General features: G+C 43.7%; 1 protein-coding gene across 1 annotated transcript in view; it reads left to right on the forward strand.

The window, feature by feature from the left end:
- The first annotated feature begins 723 nt into the window (after window positions 1-723).
- The window catches only part of si:ch211-284k5.2 (sperm axonemal maintenance protein CFAP97D1), a 36803-nt gene continuing 16631 nt past the window's right edge, over window positions 724-20895 (forward strand). Inside the window, exons 1-4 of the mRNA XM_045205205.1 lie at window positions 724-816; window positions 1022-1102; window positions 2280-2398; window positions 17460-17643. Coding sequence (XP_045061140.1) covers window positions 724-816; window positions 1022-1102; window positions 2280-2398; window positions 17460-17643 — 477 coding nt within the window. The remainder of the gene's footprint in view (window positions 817-1021; window positions 1103-2279; window positions 2399-17459; window positions 17644-20895) is intronic.

The raw sequence follows: 20895 nt of genomic DNA on the forward strand, positions 1-20895 counted from the left end.
AATGGTAGCACAGCGATTCATAGCTATAAAAATAAATTAATGGTTTAAGATCTGGTTCATTCAACAACCCCAAACTGCAACATAATCTATATTCTTACAGTAGCGATTTTGAAAAGGAGAATAATGATTTGGGAAAATGTGCTCAAGCAATCTAGATTGGAAATTGCTGTCACCATTTTGTGGAAACAACTTATGCATTTTGAGGTACATAAATCTATTTTTTAAACAAAATATAGCATCCATAGTCATGTGGATGTGTCAAGTGTTAAGCTCTCTAACTGAGACTTTTGATTAATTAGCCTCCAGTTTGTAAAACCTTTAACATTTTAATCATTTAGCAGACGCTCTTATCCAGATTTACTTGTAGTAGTGAGTGCATACATTTTTATACATTTTTTTCTTAAACAGACATTGATGTTAGTGGCAGCCATTGCCTTCAGGACCTGTGTTTGGATTGGAGCAGCTCTTTATTGAAGTCAGTGGGGAGTAAGTCAGTCCACTAATAATTAATTGACATCCAATCTGCCCACATTAGAAACAGTAGCATTAGTGAGGGAGATACAGGTGAGTCATGGCGCCATGGTAACTGCCTTAGGCCGAGCGAGCCTTAGTCGGACCTCCTGCTTGGAGAGTGGGGTGTGTGTGTGTTTGTGTGTGTGTGTGGGGGGGGTTATGGGCAGGTGCCCTGTAGTGCCAGAAAGCCCAGAGCTACACAATTGAAACATGCATAAGGCATACCAACCACTGAAACCTGCAACGAACAAGTACCTGCAGAAGAAGTGGGACCAGACCAGCTATGAGGAGCATAGGAATAAGGTATGAGATAAGTGTGTGTCCGTTTGTTTGAGTGTTTGTAGACGAGTACACAAGTGAATACATGTGCGTGCATGTGCATATTTATTAAGGTGTTAATTATCAGCCTAGGCATTACTTACACACACCAAATTAATGACGTAAATCAACAATGGATTACATCATTAACTTCCATAACAACCTAACATTAACCTACCATCACCTCCAGGTGAGCACGGCCAGGCCCATTGTGGACACTAAGGGCATTAGAACACCTGCACATGTTCAGCTGAAACTCAAGAAACTCCAGGTCAGTGGACAACACACACACACACACACACACACACACACACACACACACACACACACACACACACACTGGTTACAATGGGCTGATGATGTTGCCTTACAGTGGTGGTTGAAAAATCATTGTAATATATTTGTTTATAAAGTATATGGAAAAGCGCAATACACATACACTGAGTATACCAAACATTAGGAAAACCTTCATAATATTGGGTTGCAAACCCTGCCTTTTGCCCTCAGAACAGCCTCGATTCATTGGGGCATGGACTCTATAAGGTGTCGAAAGCATTCCACAGGGATGCTGGCCTATGTTGACTCCAATGCTTCCCACAGTTGTGTCAAGTTGGCTGGATGTCCTTTAGGTGGTGGACCATTCTTGATACAGAAGGGAAAAACCCAGCAGCGTTGTAGTTCTTGACACAAACCGATGCGCCTGGAACCTACTACCATACCCCGTTCAAAGGCACTTAAATATTTCATCTTGCCCATTCACCCTCTGAATGGCACACATAAACAATCCATGCCTCAATTGTCTCAAGACTTAAAAAATCTTCTTTAACCTGTCTCCTCCCCTTCATCTACACTGATTGAAGTGGATATAACAAGTGACATAATAAGTGTTCATATCTTTCACCTGGACTCACCTAGTCAGTCTATGTCATGGAAAGAGCATGTTTTGTATACTCAGTGTGTTATCACACCATTATTGTTACTATAGGTTAAAAAGTATTGCAGTAGAACGTTTAGTTTAATTGCAGATTGTATATGAAAGAAGTACAGTAGATAAAGTGAAAGCATGTATACAGACAAACATATATTTTCATCTATCATAGCCATACAAATGGCCATAGACAAGGGTATAAAATAATTGTAAAAACGCTACTGTAATTGTAAAACCGCTACTGTAATTGTAAAACCGCTACTGTAATTGTAAAACCGCTACATTACAACTACAATGTGTATGTGTCTAATGTAGGCATTCAATATCTGAACCATTATAATGTATGCATATATCAGTCATAAATGTCTATTGATAGCACAGTCATTACCAACAAGGTTAGAATGTCATAATATAGTGAAATATAACCTGGCACCTGAAGTGACATATGGTTAAATGTCAATATCTGACATATTTCGAATGAGATATGTCTGCCATTACAACGTCTATTTTTATCAATCAGTTACAAGATGAGAGGCTGGTCACAATCGAGAGAGACAACCGTCACCTGTCCTCCAAGCTGTCTGACATTGTGCGGTCCAAAGGTCTGGTCGACCACAGGAACCATTATCCCGAGAGAAGGTACGGGCTACTCACCTTTCACGGTTAAGTCACCTTTAAAAACCTCTCAGACACTGTGTCATGGTAATACTCTCCATAGGAAATGTAATACTCTTGTGTTGTACAGTGATATTATATAACGTCGAGTCCATTATTCATAGGATCAATAAGTATTTGACGACTAACTGTGGACATTCTTTGTCAAAAGAAAACATATGGTGGAATATGAAACGATTTTTAAGGCTTGTCCATCCATCAAATCCTCTTTGTAGATAATGCCTCACAGTGTACTGATACTCAGTTCTGCATTTATTTATTGAATTGTTTATTGGATTGGGAGCGTTGTAATTACAACACTGACACATACAGTGAGGGAAAAAAGTATTTGATCCCTTGCTGATTTTGTACGTTTGCCCACTGACAAAGAAATTATCAGTCTATAATTTTAATGGTAGGTTTATTTGAATAGTGAGAGACAGAATAACAACAACAAAATCCAGAAAAACGCATGTCAAAAATGTTATGAATTGATTTGCATTTTAATGAGGGAAATAAGTATTTGACCCCTCTGCAAAACATGACTTAGTACTTGGTGGCAAAACCCTTGTTGGCAATCACAGAGGTCAGACGTTTCTTGTAGTTGGCCACCAGGTTTGCACACATCTCAGGAGGGATTTTGTCCCACTCCTCTTTGCAGATCTTCTCCAAGTCATTAAGGTTTTGAGGCTGACGTTTGGCAACTTGAACCTTCAGCTCCCTCCACAGATTTTCTATGGGATTAAGGTCTGGAGACTGGGTAGGCCACTCCAGGACCTTAATGTGCTTCTTCTTGAGCCACTCCTTTGTTGCCTTGGCTGTGTGTTTTTGGGTATTTGACATGCTGAGGGAAGGAGGTTCTCACCCAAGATTTGACGGTACATGGCCCCGTCCATCGTCCCTTTGATGCGGTGAAGTTGTCCTGTCCCCTTAGCAGAAAAACACCCCCAAAGCATAATGTTTCCACCTCCATGTTTGACGGTGGGGATGGTGTTCTTGGGGTCATAGGCAGCATTCCTCCTCCAAACACGGCGAGTTGAGTTGATGCCAAAGAGCTCCATTCTGACAACAATACTTTCACCCAGTTCTACTCTGAATCATTCAGATGTTCATTGGCAAACTTCAGACGGGCATGTATATGTGCTTTCTTGAGCAGGGGGACCTTGCGGGCGCTGCAGGATTTCAGTCCTTCACGGCGTAGTGTGTTACCAATTGTTTTCTTGGTGACTATGGTCCCAGCTGCCTTAAGATCATTGACAAGATCCTCCCGTGTAGTTCTGGGCTGATTCCTCACCGTTCTCATGATCGTTGCAACTCCACGAGGTGAGATCTTGCATGGAGCCCCGGGCCGAGGGAGATTGACAGTTATTTTGTGTTTCTTCCATTTGCTAATAATCACACCAACTGTTGTCACCTTCTCACCAAGCTGCTTGGTGATGGTTTTGTAGGCCATTCCAGCCATGTGTAGGTCTACAATCTTGTCCCTGACATCCTTGGAGAGCTCTTTGGTCTTGGCGATGGTGGAGAGTTTGGAATCTGATTGATTGATTGCTTCTGTGGACAGGTGTCTTTTATACAGATAACAAGCTGAGATTAGGAGCACTCCCTTTAAGAGTGTGCTGCTAATCTCAGCTCGTTACCTGTATAAAAGACACCTGGGAGCCAGAAATCTTTCTGATTGAGAGGGGGTCAAATACTTATTTCCCTCATTAAAATGCAAATCAATTTATAACATTTTTGACATGCGTTTTTCTGGATTTTGTTGTTGTTATTCTGTCTCTCACTGTTCAAATAAACCTACCATTAAAATTATACACTGATAATTTCTTTGTCAGTGGTCAAACGTACAAAATCAGCAGGGGATCAAATACTTTTTTCCCTCACTGTATATTAAACAGTGAGATAAACATAAACTGCACCATAATATCACCTACTTTACACTGATTTACTGCACCATTCCCTAGATGGGTTTTTAAGATATTTTAAGGGCTTTTAAGATTCAAGAGATAAGTTAAAAGATCAGAGAGAGATTTGTTTAAGTAACAAGCAAAAATTACCCCAGCCATTATCACATTGGTTGCTGTAGCTTCATTCACCTCAGTCGCTCTAAAAACACATAGCCTACTAGCTATACAATTAGCCGCTACATATTAACTCGCATTAACTCAGCACCGGGATTAAAAACTATAATTTATTACGTACAGAGGCATCTGTAAGCAGGAAAAGTATTTTATTAACAAAAGGCAGAGGTGGCACCACAGGTTCAAAAGTGGTCTGGCAAAATTTGTACGTGTCTTTTCTGGGGCCTGGAGTTTTTCCTATTGGACTAGTCTTCTAGGATTCTGGCACCCCAATCAAAATCCTATTATAACTTTTTTTCTTAATTGAACCCATTAAATTATAGTTTGTTGTCATTAGTTCCAGTACAATACAACAACATTAATTATAACATTTTCGTTGACCAGAACAGCAGTTCTATATTCATTTCTGTTTTATTCATCTGTAAGAAAGCCTGTCCCTGTAGCCTTTTCCTGCAGTCAAATGACCTAGTGGCCTCATGGGTGGAATGTTACTAATATTTTTCATTATTTCATAATTAATAAACATGATTCTTTTTTTAAATGAAAAAATCCAGTTTCTATGTCAAACAGTTTTGTTATATTTCAGTCTTCTGTGATGTATATAAAGTGTAATATTGAGATGCAAACTCAAAACGGAATACATTTCAACTCTATATCTGACATTGTACAGGTGTCTTCTTTTTTTAAGCCCATAACCATGTGTGTGAGGTGTATACTTTTGCGGCAAAGTAGATTTGTTTAAGAACACCAAGAAACACTGTATGACCCTGATTTAGCCCACTGTAGTCGAATATTTTAAGACTGATGACATCACAGCTAGCACAAGCGTACAGTGTTAATTCACTCCCAAGTTTAGCTCTCAACCTTTGCAGAGAATCTCCAGTTTTCTAACATTATTATTCAAACTGTTTTATCATTCATTTACATTTTTGTCATTTAGCAGACGCTCTTATCCAGAGCGACTTATAGTTCGTGAGTGCATACATTTATCTCATACTGTCTCCCCGTGGGAATCGAACCCACAACCCTGGCGTTGCAAGCGCCATGCTCTACCAACTGAGCTACACTGTGTGTGAATGCAAAACTGTGAGTACAGTATTTGTTTCCTGACAAAGTCAATGTTTTAGTCATATTTTCATCATTATACAGCATTTTGTGCACTCGATTTTATGCTGGCTAAGAGACTACTGTTAGACACATTTAGCCTGTCAGCTGACTATCTAGCTAGCTAGCTAAGTTGTTGCCATTTCTATGTCATTTTTGAGTCACTGTATTGCTATAGCAGATGGGAAATGTTTATCTTGTTTGTTATTGCTGAATATATGTACCTTATTATAGGCGAGTCAAACCTGTTTTCATGATTTCTGGTAGATCATAAAAATAAGTCAATCACATCATGTTTTTAGACACATTAAGCAGTTTTTACCTAATTATGTAGAATACTATTGGAACTGGACGTTGAAAGTTCAATTTATATTCCTAAAACATTAGTTGAAAATGAACTGTCACTGCTTCCCGTTGACAATAACTTTTGATAAATAGCCCAATGTCAAATCATTGTCCTGTTGAAAAACAAATGATAGTCCCACTAAGCCCAAACCAGATGGGATGGCGTATCACTGCAGAATGCTGTGGCAGCATGCTGGTTAAGTGTGTCTTGAATTCTAAATAAATCACAAACAGTGTCACCAGCAAAGCACCCCACAACATCACACCTCCTCCTCCATGCTTTATGGTGGGAACTACACATGCAATTTCTGAGGCTGGTAACTCTAATGAACTTATCCTCTGCAACAGAGGTAACTCTGGGTCTTCCTTTCCTGTGGCGGTCCTCATGAGAGCTAGTTTCATCATAGCGCTTAATGGTTTTTGCGACTGCACTGAAATTTTCCGTATTGACTGACCTTCATGTTTTAAAGTAATGATGGACTGTCATTTCTCTTTGCTTATTTGAGCTGTTCTGGCCATAATATGGACTTGGTCTTTTACCAAATAGGGCTATCTTCTGTATACCCCCCTACCTTGTCACAACACAACTGATTGGCTCAAACGCATTAAGTAGGAAAGAAATTCCACAAATTAACTTTTAAGAAGGCACACCTGTTAATTGAAATGCATTCCAGGTGACTACCTCATGAAGCTGGTTGACAGAATGCCAAGAGTGTGCAAAGCTGTCATCAAGGCAAAGGGTGGCTATTTGAAGAATCTCAAATATAAAATATATTTTGATTTGTTTAACACTTTTTTGGTTAATACATGATTCGATATGTGTTATTTCATAGTTTTGATGTCTTCACTATTATTCTACAATGTAGAAAATAGGAAAAATAAAGAAAACCCTTGAATGAGTAGGTTTGTCCAAACTCTTGACTGGTACTGTACGTGTTTGTGAGAGTCTCACCTTTCGACAGAGGGGTGTGTAGCCCAAACTGTTCGGACTCTACAGACAGAAGTTGGCAGATCGGCTGTACCAACTTTAGACGAGTCCCAAGATGCTTGTGGGGTCTTGACCAAATCCGTTTGGACGCTACAGACGATTTTGTGAGAAGACCGATTTTCGGGATGTCTCATGGTCTGACAAACACCGCTCTAGCTCTGTCACCTTTCACCGCAGATGCAGAAGTGTGACATCGGTGGATGCGGTGGATTGAGACACATCCAATGCAAAATATATCTGTAGCTTAAACTGACAGATTTTTATGGGGATTTTTTTATTATGCTAATTCGATTTTTGTGGGGGTGCGGACAACGAATCTCGGCCCGCCATAGGAAATAAACACTGACAAGGTTTGGCTGTTATTTGAGTGGTAGTTGACTCTCAAATCCATGTATAGGTGTGAGGCCAGCAACTTTTATACAGAGAGCGCTCCAAATTTTCCCTGCCATTTGAGTATGATGGTAGAAGTCCTAAGACCGCCAGTGGGTATGACAAAATCAATGGTACAAAACCAATGATATTGATCTGTTTTATGCAATCGATTTTGTGTCATTGTGATTACTATAAACGTTTATACTAACGTCACTAATCTGAGGTATAAAGGATGTGTAATTACCTGTCACGTCTACTCCTGCTCCTCTTCTCTGGCGTGCGACGTCGCCGGAATACTAACCACCGGACCTGGGATTCATCATTACGCGCATCTGCAGATCATTATGATTCACATCTGCAGATCATTATGATTCACATCTAGACTCCATTACCTCCCCTTTATCTGTCCCTCCCTTACGTTTATTCCTTAGTCGGTATTGTTCCTGTGTTCATGCTTTAACGCCACTGTTACACTGTCTCGTTTCATGTTTTCTTGTTTTTTTAAACATTTACATTACATTTTAGTTATTTAGCAGACGCTCTTATCCAGAGCGACTTACAGGAGCAATTAGGGTTAAGTGCCTTGCTCAAGGGCACATTTACGTCATTTAGCAGACGCTCTTATCCAGAGCGACTCACAAATTGGTGCATTCACCCTATAGCCAATGGGATAACCACTTTACAATTTTTTTTGGGGAGGTAGAAGGATTACTTTATCCTATCCCAGGTATTCCTTAAAGAGGTGGGGTTTCAAATGTCTCCGGAAGGTGGTGAGTGACTCCGCTGTCCTGGCGTCGTGAGGGAGCTTGTTCCACCATTGGGGTGCCAGAGCAGCGAACAGTTTTGACTGGGCTGAGCGGGAACTATGCTTCCGCAGAGGAAGGGGAGCCAGCAGGCCAGAGGTGGATGAACGCAATGCCCTCGTTTGGGTGTAGGGACTGATCAGAGCCCGAAGGTACAGAGGTGCCGTTCCCCTCACTGCTCCATAGGCAAGCACCATGGTCTTGTAACGGATGCGAGCTTCAACTGGAAGCCAGTGGAGTGTGCGGAGGAGGGGGGTGACGTGAGAGAACTTGGGAAGGTTGAACACCAGACGGGCTGCGGCATTCTGGATGAGTTGTAGGGGTTTAATGGCACAGGCAGGGAGGCCAGCCAACAGCGAGTTGCAGTAATCCAGACGGGGAGATGACAAGTGCCTGGATTAGGACCTGTGCCGCTTCCTGTGTAAGGCAGGGTCGTACTCTCCGAATGTTGTAGAGCATGAACCTGCAGGAGCGGGTCACCACCTTGATGTTAGCGGAGAACGACAGGGTGTTGTCCAGGGTCACGCCAAGGCTCTTCGCACTCTGGGAGGAGGACACAACGGAGTTGTCAACCGTGATGGCGAGATCATGGAACGGGCAGTCCTTCCCCGGGAGGAAGAGCAGCTCCGTCTTGCCAGGGTTCAGCTTGAGGTGGTGATCCGTCATCCATACTGATATGTCTGCCAGACATGCAGAGATGCGATTCGCCACCTGGTTATCAGAAGGGGGAAAGGAGAAGATTAGTTGTGTATCGTCAGCGTAGCAATGATAGGAGAGGCCATGTGAGGATATGACAGAGCCAAGTGACTTGGTGTATAGGGGAGAAAAGGAGAGGGCCTAGAACTGAGCCCTGGGGGACACCAGTGGTGAGAGCACGTGGTGCGGAGACAGCTTCTCGCCACGCCACTTGGTAGGAGCGACCGGTCAGGTAGGACGCAATCCAGGAGTGAGCCGCGCCGGAGATGCCCAGCTCGGAGAGGGTGGAGAGGAGGATCTGATGGTTCACAGTATCAAAGGCAGCAGACAGGTCTAGAAGGACAAGAGCAGAGGAGAGAGAGTTAGCTTTAGCAGTGCGGGAGAGCCTCCGTGACACAGAGAAGAGCAGTCTCAGTTGAATGACCAGTCCTGAAACCTGACTGGTTTGGATCAAGAAGGTCATTCTGAGAGAGATAGCAAGAGAGTTGGCTAAAGACGGCACGCTCAATAGTTTTGGAAAGAAAAGAAAGAAGGGATACTGGTCTGTAGTTGTTGACATCAGTGGGATCGAGTGTTGGTTTTTTGAGAAGGGGAGCAACTCTCGCTCTCTTGAAGACGGAAGGGACATGGCCAGCGGTCAAGGATGAGTTGATCAGCGAGGTGAGGTAGGGGAGAAGGTCACCGGAGATGGTCTGGAGAAGAGAGGAGGGGATGGGGTCAAGCGGGCAGGTTGTTGGGCGGCCTGCAGTCACAAGTCGCAGGATTTTATCTGGAGAGAGAGGGGAGAAAGAAGTCAAAGCATAGGGTAGGGCAGTGTGAGTAGGACCAGCAGTGTCATTAGACTTAACAAACGAGGATCGGATGTCGTCAACCTTCTTTTTCAAAGTGGTTGACGAAGTCATCCACAGAGAGAGAGGAGGGGGGAGGATTCAGCAGGGAGGAAAATGTGGCAAAGAGCTTCCTAGGGTTAGAGGCAGATGCTTGGAATTTAGAGTGGTAGAAAGTGGCCTTAGCAGCAGAAACAGATGAAGAAAATGTAGAGAGGAGGGAGGGAAAAGATGCCAGGTCGGCAGGGAGTTTAGTTTTCTTCCATTTCCGCTCAGCTGCCCGGAGCTCTGTTCTGTGAGCTCGCAATGAGTCATCAAGCCACGGAGCTGGAGGGGGAGGACCGAGCCGGCCGGGAGGATAGGGGACACAGAGAGTCAAAGGATGCAGAAAGGGAGGAGAGGAGGGTTGAGGAGGCAGAATCAGGAGATTGGAGGGAGAAGGATTGAGCAGAGGGAAGAGATGATAGGATGGAAGAGGAGAGAGTAGTGGGAGAGAGAGAGCGAAGGTTGCGGCGGCGCATTACCATCTGTGTAGGGGCAGAGTGAGTAGTGTTGGAGGAGAGCGAGAGAGAAAAGGAAACAAAGTAGTGGTCGGAGACATGGAGGGGAGTTGCAGTGAGATTAGTAGAAGAGCAGCATCTAGTAAAGATGAGGTCAAGCGTATTGCCTGCCTTGTGAGTAGGGGGGGGACGGTGAGAGGGTGAGGTCAAAAGAGGAGAGGAGTGGAAAGAAGGAGGCAGAGAGAAATGAGTCAAATGTGGACATAGGGAGGTTGAAATCCCCCAAAACTGTGAGGGGTGAGCCATCCTCAGGAAAGGAACTTATCAAGGCGTCAAGCTCATTGATGAACTCTCCAAGGGAACCTGGAGGGCGATAGATGACAAGGATATTAAGCTTAAATGGGCTAGTGACTGTGACAGCATGGAATTCAAATGAGGAGATAGACAGGTGGGTTAGGGGAAAAATTGAGAATGTCCACTTGGGAGAGATGAGGATTCCTGTGCCACCACCCCTCTGACCAGATGCTCTCGGGGTATGCGAGAACACATGGTCAGACGAGGAGAGAGCAGTAGGAGTAGCAGTGTTTTCAGTGGTAATCCATGTTTCCGTCAGCGCCAGGAAGTCGAGGGACTGGAGGTTAGCATAGGCTGGGATGAAGTCAGCTTTGTTGGCAGCAGAACGGCAGTTCCAGAGGCTGCCTGAGACCTGGAACTCCAGGTGTGGGGTGCGTGCAGGGACCACCAGGTTAGAGAGGCAGCAGCCACGCGGTGTGAGGCGTTTGTGTAGCCTGTGCAGAGAGGAGAGAACAGGGATAGGCAGAGGCATAATTGACAGGCTGTAGCAAATGGCTACAATAATGCAGAGGAGATCGGAATGAAATGAACTAAACATCTGGGAGAGGAGAGAGCAGGGCCTCCCTCACCAAAACTTCCACCTCAGAAACTATAATTGTTTCACTGAACCACCCGAACAAAAACTCTCCCAACTTCCACCTTTAGAAATCAGAATTGTTGTGAACCACAGCGGTTCAATGTTTAAAGGAATAGACTCAACCCACTTTATTCAGCTAGCTAACTATGACACCATAGCTAACTAGCATGCTAGCATCCAATAACACACAGTTTAGCACCAACACTTGGTCACAACAAACCACCAATAGTGTGTTAACACACTAAGCAGATAATTCGTGTCCGTGTCTAGTTCCTTTCATAACGCAGCAATAATTAAACGTTGGCTAGCTAGCACAAATATATTGTATTTAGCTGCCACAGTACAGCACACAATGGCTACTGTGTTGACTCTGTTCGAAAAACGGCTAGCTAGCTAGCTTGCTACACCGGCACCGCCGAAAACAATGCCAACCTACAGTAACTACCCACAACAGCCCACGATGCCTAACTATGACACCATAGCTAACTAGCATGCTAGCATCCAATAACACACAGTTTAGCACCAATACTTGGTTACAACAAACTACCAATAGTGTGTTAACACACTAAACAGATCATTCGTGTCCGTGTCTAGTTCCTTTCATAACGCAGCAATAATTAAACGTTGGCTAGCTAGCACAAGTATATTGTATTTAGCTACTACAGTACAGTTAGCTGGTCGTGTTGGCTAGCTAGCAATGGCTACTGTGTTGACTTTGTTTGAAGAACGGCTAGCTAGCTAGCTTCGTGCTACACCCGGCACCGCCGAAAAACAATGCCAACCTACAGTAACTACCCACAACAGCCCACGATGCCTAACTATGACACCATAGCTAACTAGCATGCTAGCATCCAGTAACACACAGTTTAGCACCAATACTTGGTTACAACAAACTACCAATAGTGTGTTAACACACTAAACAGATAATTCGTGTCCGTGTCTAGTTCCTTTCATAACGCAGCAAAAATTAAACGTTGGCTAGCTCGCACATTAACCTTGGAAACAACTCTCCACCGTTGCTAAACGTTACCAGTAGCTACCCGCTAGCTAGCTAGCCTCGTGCTTCGCCGGGCTCCGCCGTAAACAATACTTACCTACAATAATTACCTATGGAAACCTACAATAACTACCTAAATAACTACCTAAATAAACTACCTACAATACCTAACTACAACTACCTACCTACGATCTAAATACATGGTTTAAGCTTTACTCAACACCATATAAGAAGCCAAGCTTACCTCCTGCTAGAGAAAACACAACCTCTCCCGACCACAGCTCTTAAACGTTTCACCTGCACCTGCTTCTCGACTCAGTGTCATTGTTACAGAATACCGACTCAAACCATGGAAGCAACAGGACATTTGAATATCTCTCAGACGGTCGATGAACAGGGTTATCTTCTACATCAACAACATGACCAGCTGGCACAACTGGGATCGTCTATGGAGGAGGTTCTTCACAGTGTGTCACGTCTCGAACACACCCGGGAGGCGTTGCCTTCATCCAGCGCAGGATACTCTACAACCAGTCGACTCAGCACATCAGCCCATTCCGCAACCCGCTCAGGTCAGCGATGCCCATTCATCCCTCCCGGATAAATATGACAGTACACCATCCAAATGCCGTGGCTTCCTACTTCAGTGCTCCTTATATGTTACGCACCACCGAGAGGTCCAAGGTTTCCACAGTGATTTCTCTGCTGACTGGGCGGGCGTTGGAATGGGCTACGGCCGTCTGGGAGAGAGCAGAGGAGGAGCTTGATTCTTATGAAGGGTTCATAGCTCTGTTTAAAAGTAGCAGCATCCAGTGGATGGAATGAGCCGGCGCTTCGTACGCTATTTAGAAGAGGTTTGTGTGAAGAGGTCCAGACGGAACTGGCCTGTCGAGACGACAACCTCACCTTGGACGCATTCATTGCGATGGCCATCCGTCTGGATAACCTACCTTGGGAGCGCCGGTACTCTCATCGCTTCTCTCCATCCCTCAGTGAACACTCAGGATCAGAGTCTGAACCCATGGAGGTAGGGGTCACTTGTCTCCCTGCATTGACTACAGAGGTCTCAATGAAATCACCACAAAGTATCTTTACCCTCTCCCATTGGTGCCGTCAGCCATCGAGCAGCTCCGCGGGGCCCAGTTCTTTACCAAACTGGACCTGTGGAGTGCATACAATCTCATCCGCATCTGGGAGGGGGATGAGTGGAAGACGGCATTTAGCACGATGTCTGGTCACTAAGAGTACTTGGTAATGTCATATGGCTTAGCCAATGCTCCGTCTGTATTCCAGGCATTCGTTAACGAGGTGTTCAGAGACATGCTCCGCCGCCAGGTGGTCATGTACAGTGGGGAAAAAAAGTATTTAGTCAGCCACCAATTATGCAAGTTCTCCCACTTAAAAAGATGAGAGAGGCCTGTAATTTTTATCATAGATACACGTCAACTATGACAGACAAAATGAGAAAAAAAAATCCAGAAAATCACATTGTAGGATTTTTAATGAATTTATTTGCAATTTATGGTGGAAAATAAGTATTTGGTCAATAACAAAAGTTTCTCAATACTTTGTTATATACCCTTTGTTGGCAATGACACAGGTCAAACGTTTTCTGTAAGTCTTCACAAGGTTTTCACACACTGTTGCTGGAATTTTGGCCCATTCCTCCATGCAGGTCTCCTCTAGAGCAGTGATGTTTTGGGGCTGTCGCTGGGCAACACAGACTTTCAACTCCCTCCAAAGATTTTCTATGGGGTTGAGATCTGGAGACTGGCTAGGCCACTCCAGGACCTTGAAATGCTTCTTACGAAGCCACTCCTTCGTTGCCCGGGCGGTGTGTTTGGGATCATTGTCATGCTGAAAGACCCAGCCACGTTTCATCTTCAATGCCCTTGCTGATGGAAGGAGGTTTTCACTCAAAATCTCACGATACATGGCCCCATTCATTCTTTCCTTTACACGGATCAGTCGTCCTGGTCCCTTTGCAGAAAAACAGCCCCAAAGCATGATGTTTCCACCCCCATGCTTCACAGTAGGTATGGTGTTCTTTGGATGCAACTCAGCATTCTTTGTCTTCCAAACACGACGAGTTGAGTTTTTACCAAAAAGTTCTATTTTGGTTTCATCTGACCATATGACATTCTCCCAATCCTCTTCTGGATCATCCAAATGCACTCTAGCAAACTTCAGATGGGCCTGGACATGTACTGGCTTAAGCAAGGGGACACGTCTGCACTGCAGGATTTGAGTCCCTGGCGGCGTAGTGTGTTACTGATGGTAGGCTTTGTTACTTTGGTCCCAGCTCTCTGCAGGTCATTCACTAGGTCCCCCCGTGTGGTTCTGGGATTTTTGCTCACCGTTCTTGTGATCATTTTGACCCCACGGGGTGAGATCTTGCGTGGAGCCCCAGATCGAGGGAGATTATCAGTGGTCTTGTATGTCTTCCATTTCCTAATAATTGCTCCCACAGTTGATTTCTTCAAACCAAGCTGCTTACATATTGCAGATTCAGTCTTCCCAGCCTGGTGCAGGTCTACAATTTTGTTTCTGGTGTCCTTTGACAGCTCTTTGGTCTTGGCCATAGTGGAGTTTGGAGTGTGACTGTTTGAGGTTGTGGACAGGTGTCTTTTATACTGATAACAAGTTCAAACAGGTGCCATTAATACAGGTAACGAATGGAGGACAGAGGAGCCTCTTAAAGAAGAAGTTACAGGTCTGTGAGAGCCAGAAATCTTGCTTGTTTGTAGGTGACCAAATACTTATTTTCCACCATAATTTGCAAATAAATTCATTAAAAATCCTACAATGTGATTTTCTGGAAAAAAAATTCTCAATTTGTCTGTCATAGTTGACGTGTACCTATGATGAAAATTACAGGCCTCTCTCATCTTTTTAAGTGGGAGAACTTGCACAATTGGTGGCTGACTAAATACTTTTTTTCCCCACTGTATATCGATGACATCCTGATCTACTTGGCTACCCTGGAGGATCACATTGTTCACGTTCGAACAGTCCTGAAACGCCTCCTCGCCAACCACCTGTTCGTCAAGGCTGAGAAGTGCCAATTTCACCAGAGGACGGTCTCCTTCATAGGCTACCAAATCATCCCGCAGGGTGTGAGGATGGATGACAGGAAGGTAGATGCAGTCAGATCATGGCCAGTTCCTACCACCATAAAGGGGTTACAACGGTTTTTGGGGTTTGCCAACTGCTACCGCTGCTTCATCAGGAACTTCAGCTCTGCCGCCGCTCCTCTCACCTCTCTCCTTAAGGGAAGGCCCCGTAGGTTGGTGTGGAGCCCAGCAGCCGACGAGACCCAGATCCCACAACATCCTTTGTGGTTAGAGGTGGACACTTCAGAGGTAGGCGTGGGGGCAGTTCTGTCTCAATGACAGGGTAACCCACAGAAGTTGTACATGTGTGCGTTTTATTCTAAGAAACTGTCCCCTGCAGAGAGGAATTACGACATCGGTGATCGTGAGCTCCTGGCGGTAGAGTAGTGGTAGTGGACTCACAGCGTCATTGTTACATTACCCTCAATTCGATGTGGTCAAAATGTGAGGTTATGTAATGTAGTAATACATACTGTCCACGTACGGGGAATTAGCGTAATATAATATGTACAAATAAATCAACATTTCAGTTTTGGCTGATAGTGTTCACATATTTCTCACTAGCTTAACCATTTACAGAGTTAACAAAAAGCTTTAATGCACAATTTAAGCGGGTGCTCTAGAAAGAGCTCCCATAGTGACTGTGCAGCAGACCGTTCATTCGCCCTACCTACTTTTTATAACCTGTCAAGCCATAGTATTGATATTATTCAATTAATTGTTATTTCAGACCACAGTGTATGGACTGATTAAAGACCAGTAAACTGAGGAACAGCCTCTCTCCCGTGTCTCCGGAGCACAATCTCCATATCCTTTGCCTACTCACACCAGTGATAATTTCCTGAGGTTCTCAACCTCTTCAACACACCACCACAATATGGGAGTGATTCAAGGATGCAATTCATTTGCAGTATGACCAATAGAAAAATACTATCAGATTTTGGAACCAGTCCTATTGGACTCCTATGGGATTCTATCCTATAGTATTGAATCTTATAGGATCTTATGGAATTCCAATACAAGAATCCAATAGAAAAATCCTATCAGATTTTGGAACCAGTCTTATTGGACTCCTATAGTCCTACTAAAGCAGGTAGCTAGCTAAAGGCATGGTATGCAGCTGCAGATCTGTTTTTAGATATGTAACGTTACAATTAAATAGACGTGATCATTTAAAAAAGAAATTCCCGAAAAGTGTGCAGCAAATTCTACTAGATGAAAAACCGAAATGAGTATAACATCCTGGTATTTAAAGCGTACTCGATTTCCGAAAATTATTTTTGCCACCGCACTCTTCTGTTGCCTCATCAAATCATTAATGTAACCAATCTTGACATGGCCCCTTGTTGAATTATTGAGCTGCAGATGGAGCTGTCTGCGAACAGTACCTGGTATTGACCTGGCAGACTCCCTTGGATAGTCATGCTTCCTGCTAGACACTTCCTATGAATACCCTTTTCATAATGCATTTCAAGCGCATTCATAATGCGTTATGATCTATGCATAATGCTCTATAATGCATGCCATAAGTACTAATCGCTGCCCATAAACATCTATAACTATAAAAGCATTACAAGCAGGCAGCATAATGCTGTTTGAAGCAAAGTGTTATAACAAGTAAGCCTTGTCCGAGCCAGAACGGGCCATAAGCCTATCTCCTGTTTCTGTAGCGTGAGGCAGCTTGCTGTACAAATACACCCCAGGGACGCTAGTCAATCCATCTCCTTAATGCTGAGTGCCAAGCAGAGGCATCAGGTCCAATTTTAGAGTCTTTGGTATGACTCGGCCAGGGATCGAACCCACAACCTTCCCCAATTTCACGGCGGACAGTCTAACCACTAGGCCACTGAGCTGGTAAACAAAGTAAACAGTATAGTGGGTTAATTTCCACAACAACTAAGAGCATTGACACAAGACTAAACTTCTCCACTGTTTTGGTCCCGTTGCTACCACACTGTAACAGCGTGAAGCGATCCCGTGCACATATGCAGATATGCTGTGTGACTGTGTGAGAGCGAAGTCTTGCATCTCGCTCATCACAATATCTGTGGTACTGCTCATGGTAACGCCATTCTACTGAGTCTACCTTTAAAAGTGTTATAATGCCCTATACAAAATGCTCAATGGGAAATTCTGTCAAGGATGAGTGCACTACTTCCTGTGCCATAAAGGCCCAGACCCTTTGGCTAAAGTCATAGTACCTTGGATGATGGTAGTTTACACTGAGCATACATAGTGATGCGTGGAAGACAGAACTAAACATTCTGGGTCTCTCTCTCGGTCCTGTAGTCTGAACGCTGAGAAGAGGAGGCATGAGCTGCTGCAGGTGACTAGTCAGAACCAGGCCATCTACCAGCGAATCACGGCCCGTGAATCTGACTACCGTCGCCAGCTCTGGTTGGACGACTGGGAGAGGGTGGAGCGCAGACGTGATGACATCGCTCGTTACCCTCGTGGAGTCGCCAACAAACAGGTGCGATCAATGTGATACAAGTCCTTTATAGGAACATTGTTTTCCTCTCTGAGATAGGCGAGAAACCGGAAGCAGAATTTTCATGCATTAATTGATTCAGGCAAAACTGACTTGACCTGAATTCCTGTTTGTAAAACTGAGGTGCGTTCAGTTCGCTTGAACGTCTGCTATGTTGCAGATCATTTTGTACTGAACTACACGTTTCCCCAAAACTTTCTTGAACAGACTTTGACCTACAGTTGAAGTCGGAAGTTTACATACACTTAAGTTGGAGTCATTAAAACTCGTTTTTCAACCACTCCACAAATTTCTTGTTAACAAACTATAGTTTTGGCAAGTCAGTTAGGACATCTACTTTGTGCATGACACAAGTAATTTTTCCAACAATTGTTAACAGACAGATTATTTCACTTATAATTCACTGTATCACAATTCCAGTGGGTCAGAAGTTTACATACACTAAGTTGACTGTGCCTTTCAACAGCTTGGAAAATTCCAGACAATGATGTCATGGCTTTAGAAGCTTCTGATAGGCTAATTTACATAATTTGAGTCAATTGGAGGTGTACCTGTGGATGTATTTCAAGGCCTACCTTCAAACTCAGTGCCTCTTTGCTTGACATCATGGGAAAATCAAAAGAAATCAGCCAAGACCTCAGAAAAAAAGTTGTAGACCTCCACAAGTCTGGTCCATCCTTGGGAGCAATTTCCAAACGCCTGAAGGTACCATGTTCATCTGTACAAACAATAGTACGCAAGTATAAACACCATGGGACCACGCAGCCATCATACCGCTCACGAAGAAGACGCGTTCTGTCTCCTTTGGTGCGAAAAGTGCAAATCAATCCCAGAACAACAGCAAAGGACCTTGTGAAGATGCTGGAGGACACAGGTACAAAAGTGTCTATATCCACAGTAAAACAAGTCCTATATTGACATAACCTGAAAGGCCGCTCAGCAAGGAAGATGCCACTGCTCCAGAACCGCCATAAAAAAGCCAAACTACGGATTGCAACTGCACATGGGGACAAAGATTGTACTTTTTTGAGAAATGTCCTCTGGTCTGATGAAACAAAAATAGAACAGTTTGGCCATAATGACCATTGTTATGTTTGGAGGAAAAAGGGGGTTGCTTGCAAGCCGAAGAACACCATCCCAACCGTGAAGCACGGGGGTGGCAGCATCATGCTGTGGGGGTGCTTTGCTGCAGGAGGGACTGGTGCACTTCACAAAATAGATGGCATCATGAGGAAGGAAAATTATGTGGATATATTGAAGCAACATCTCAAGACCAGTCAGGAAGTTAAAGCTTGGTCACAAATGGGTCTTCCAAATGGACAATGACCCCAAGCATACTTCCAAAGTTGTGGCAAAATGGCTTAAGGACAACAAAGTCAAGGTATTGGAGTGGCCATCACAAAGCCCTGACCTCAATCCTATAGAAAATGTGTGGGCAGAACTGAAAAAGTGTGTGCGAGCAAGGAAGCCTACAAACATGACTCAGTTACACCAGCTCTGTCAGGAGGAATGGGCCAAAATTCCACCAACTTATTGTGGGAAGCTTGTGGAAGGCTACCCGAAATGTTTGACCCAAGTTAAACAATTGAAAGGCAATGCTACCAAATACTAATTGAGTGTATGTAAACTTCTGACCCAATGGGAATGTGCTAAATAAATCATTCTGTCTACTATTATTTTGACATTTCACATTCTTAAAATAACGTGGTGATCCAAACTGACCTAAGACAGTGTTAGGGTTAGGGTTAGAGTTTTTACTAGGATTAAATGTCAGGAATTGTGAAAAACTGAGTTTAAATGTATTTGGCTAAGGTATATGTAAACTTCCGACTTCAACTGTACGTTTGATCCTGTTTGGTGGGTGTGGCAAGGTATGGCTTGAAGCAATGAGTAATGTTTTAACCTTTTCACACGTGAGTTACAAATATCTCTAACGGTCACCCCAGCATGAGTTGTTTTATGCATGTGATGTCAGAATGCACTCGCTGTTCCAAAATGTGATCGTTACGCAACAGGACTATTAACACGCGCTGATTGCTAATTATCTATAGGCTATGTTTCAACTTGTCAATTTCAAATTATTTTCAAACAAGATTTATTTTCTAACAACTGTCTGAATTGAGGTGTGTTCCGCCTCCTCTTTAATTCACATAGAAGTAGCCCATTTCAGTGTTGCGGACAATTTATGTTTGAGGCTTTACTGAGCCAGACAAACTTCTCTCTTCAATGAGAGCCCAAGCAGTGTTTCCGCAGATCAAGTATGCAGACATTTGCACAGTATTGCACGAACTGGCACATTTTCTGGCTGGCGTTCGCAATTGCCTTCGTTGTTGTTTTCCTTACAAATAATAACTTTGGACACTCTTGGCATTCTCTCAACCAGCTTCACCTGGAATGCTTTTCCAACAGTCTTGAAGGAGTTCCCACATATGCTGAGCACTTGTTGGCTGCTTTTCCTTCATTCTGCCGTCCGACTCATCCCAAACCATCTCAATTGGGTTGAGGTCGGGGGGTTGTGGAGGCCAGGTCATCTGATGCAGCACTCCATCACTCTCCTTCCTGGTAAAATAGCCCTTACATAGCCTGAAGGTGTGTTGGGCCATTGTCCTGTTAAAAAACAAATGATAGTCCCACTAAGCCCAAACCAGATGGGATGGCGTATCGCTGCAGAATGCTGTGGTAGCCATGCTGGTTAAGTGTGCCTTGAATTCTAAATAAATCACAGACAGTGTCACCAGCAAAGCACCCCCTAACCATAACACCTCCTCCTCCATGCTTTTACGGTGGGAAATACACATGCGGAGATCATCCGTTCACCCACACCGTGTCTCACAAAGACATGGTGATTGGAACCAAAAATCTCAAATTTGGACTCCAGACCAAAGGATACATTTCCACCGGTCTAATGTCCGTTGCTCGTGTTTCTTGGCCCAAGAAAAGCTGGTTGAGAGAATGCCAAGAGTGTAAAAAGCTGTCATCATGGCAAAGGGTGGCTATTTGAAGAATCTCAAATATAAAATATATTTTGATTTGTTTAACACTTTTTTTGTTACTACATGATTCCATAAGTGTTATTTCATAGTTTTGATGTCTTCACTATAATTCTGCAATGTAGAAAATATAAAAAATGAAGAAAAACCCTTGAATGAGTAGGTGTGTCCAAACATTTGACTGGTAGCATAGGTGGTAAACTATAATAAGCAAATCGGCCACACAACCAGTAGGTACCATTTG

Source organism: Coregonus clupeaformis, chromosome 19 (genome assembly GCF_020615455.1).
Source record: "Coregonus clupeaformis isolate EN_2021a chromosome 19, ASM2061545v1, whole genome shotgun sequence".
NCBI classification, from domain to species: Eukaryota; Metazoa; Chordata; class Actinopteri; order Salmoniformes; family Salmonidae; genus Coregonus; species Coregonus clupeaformis.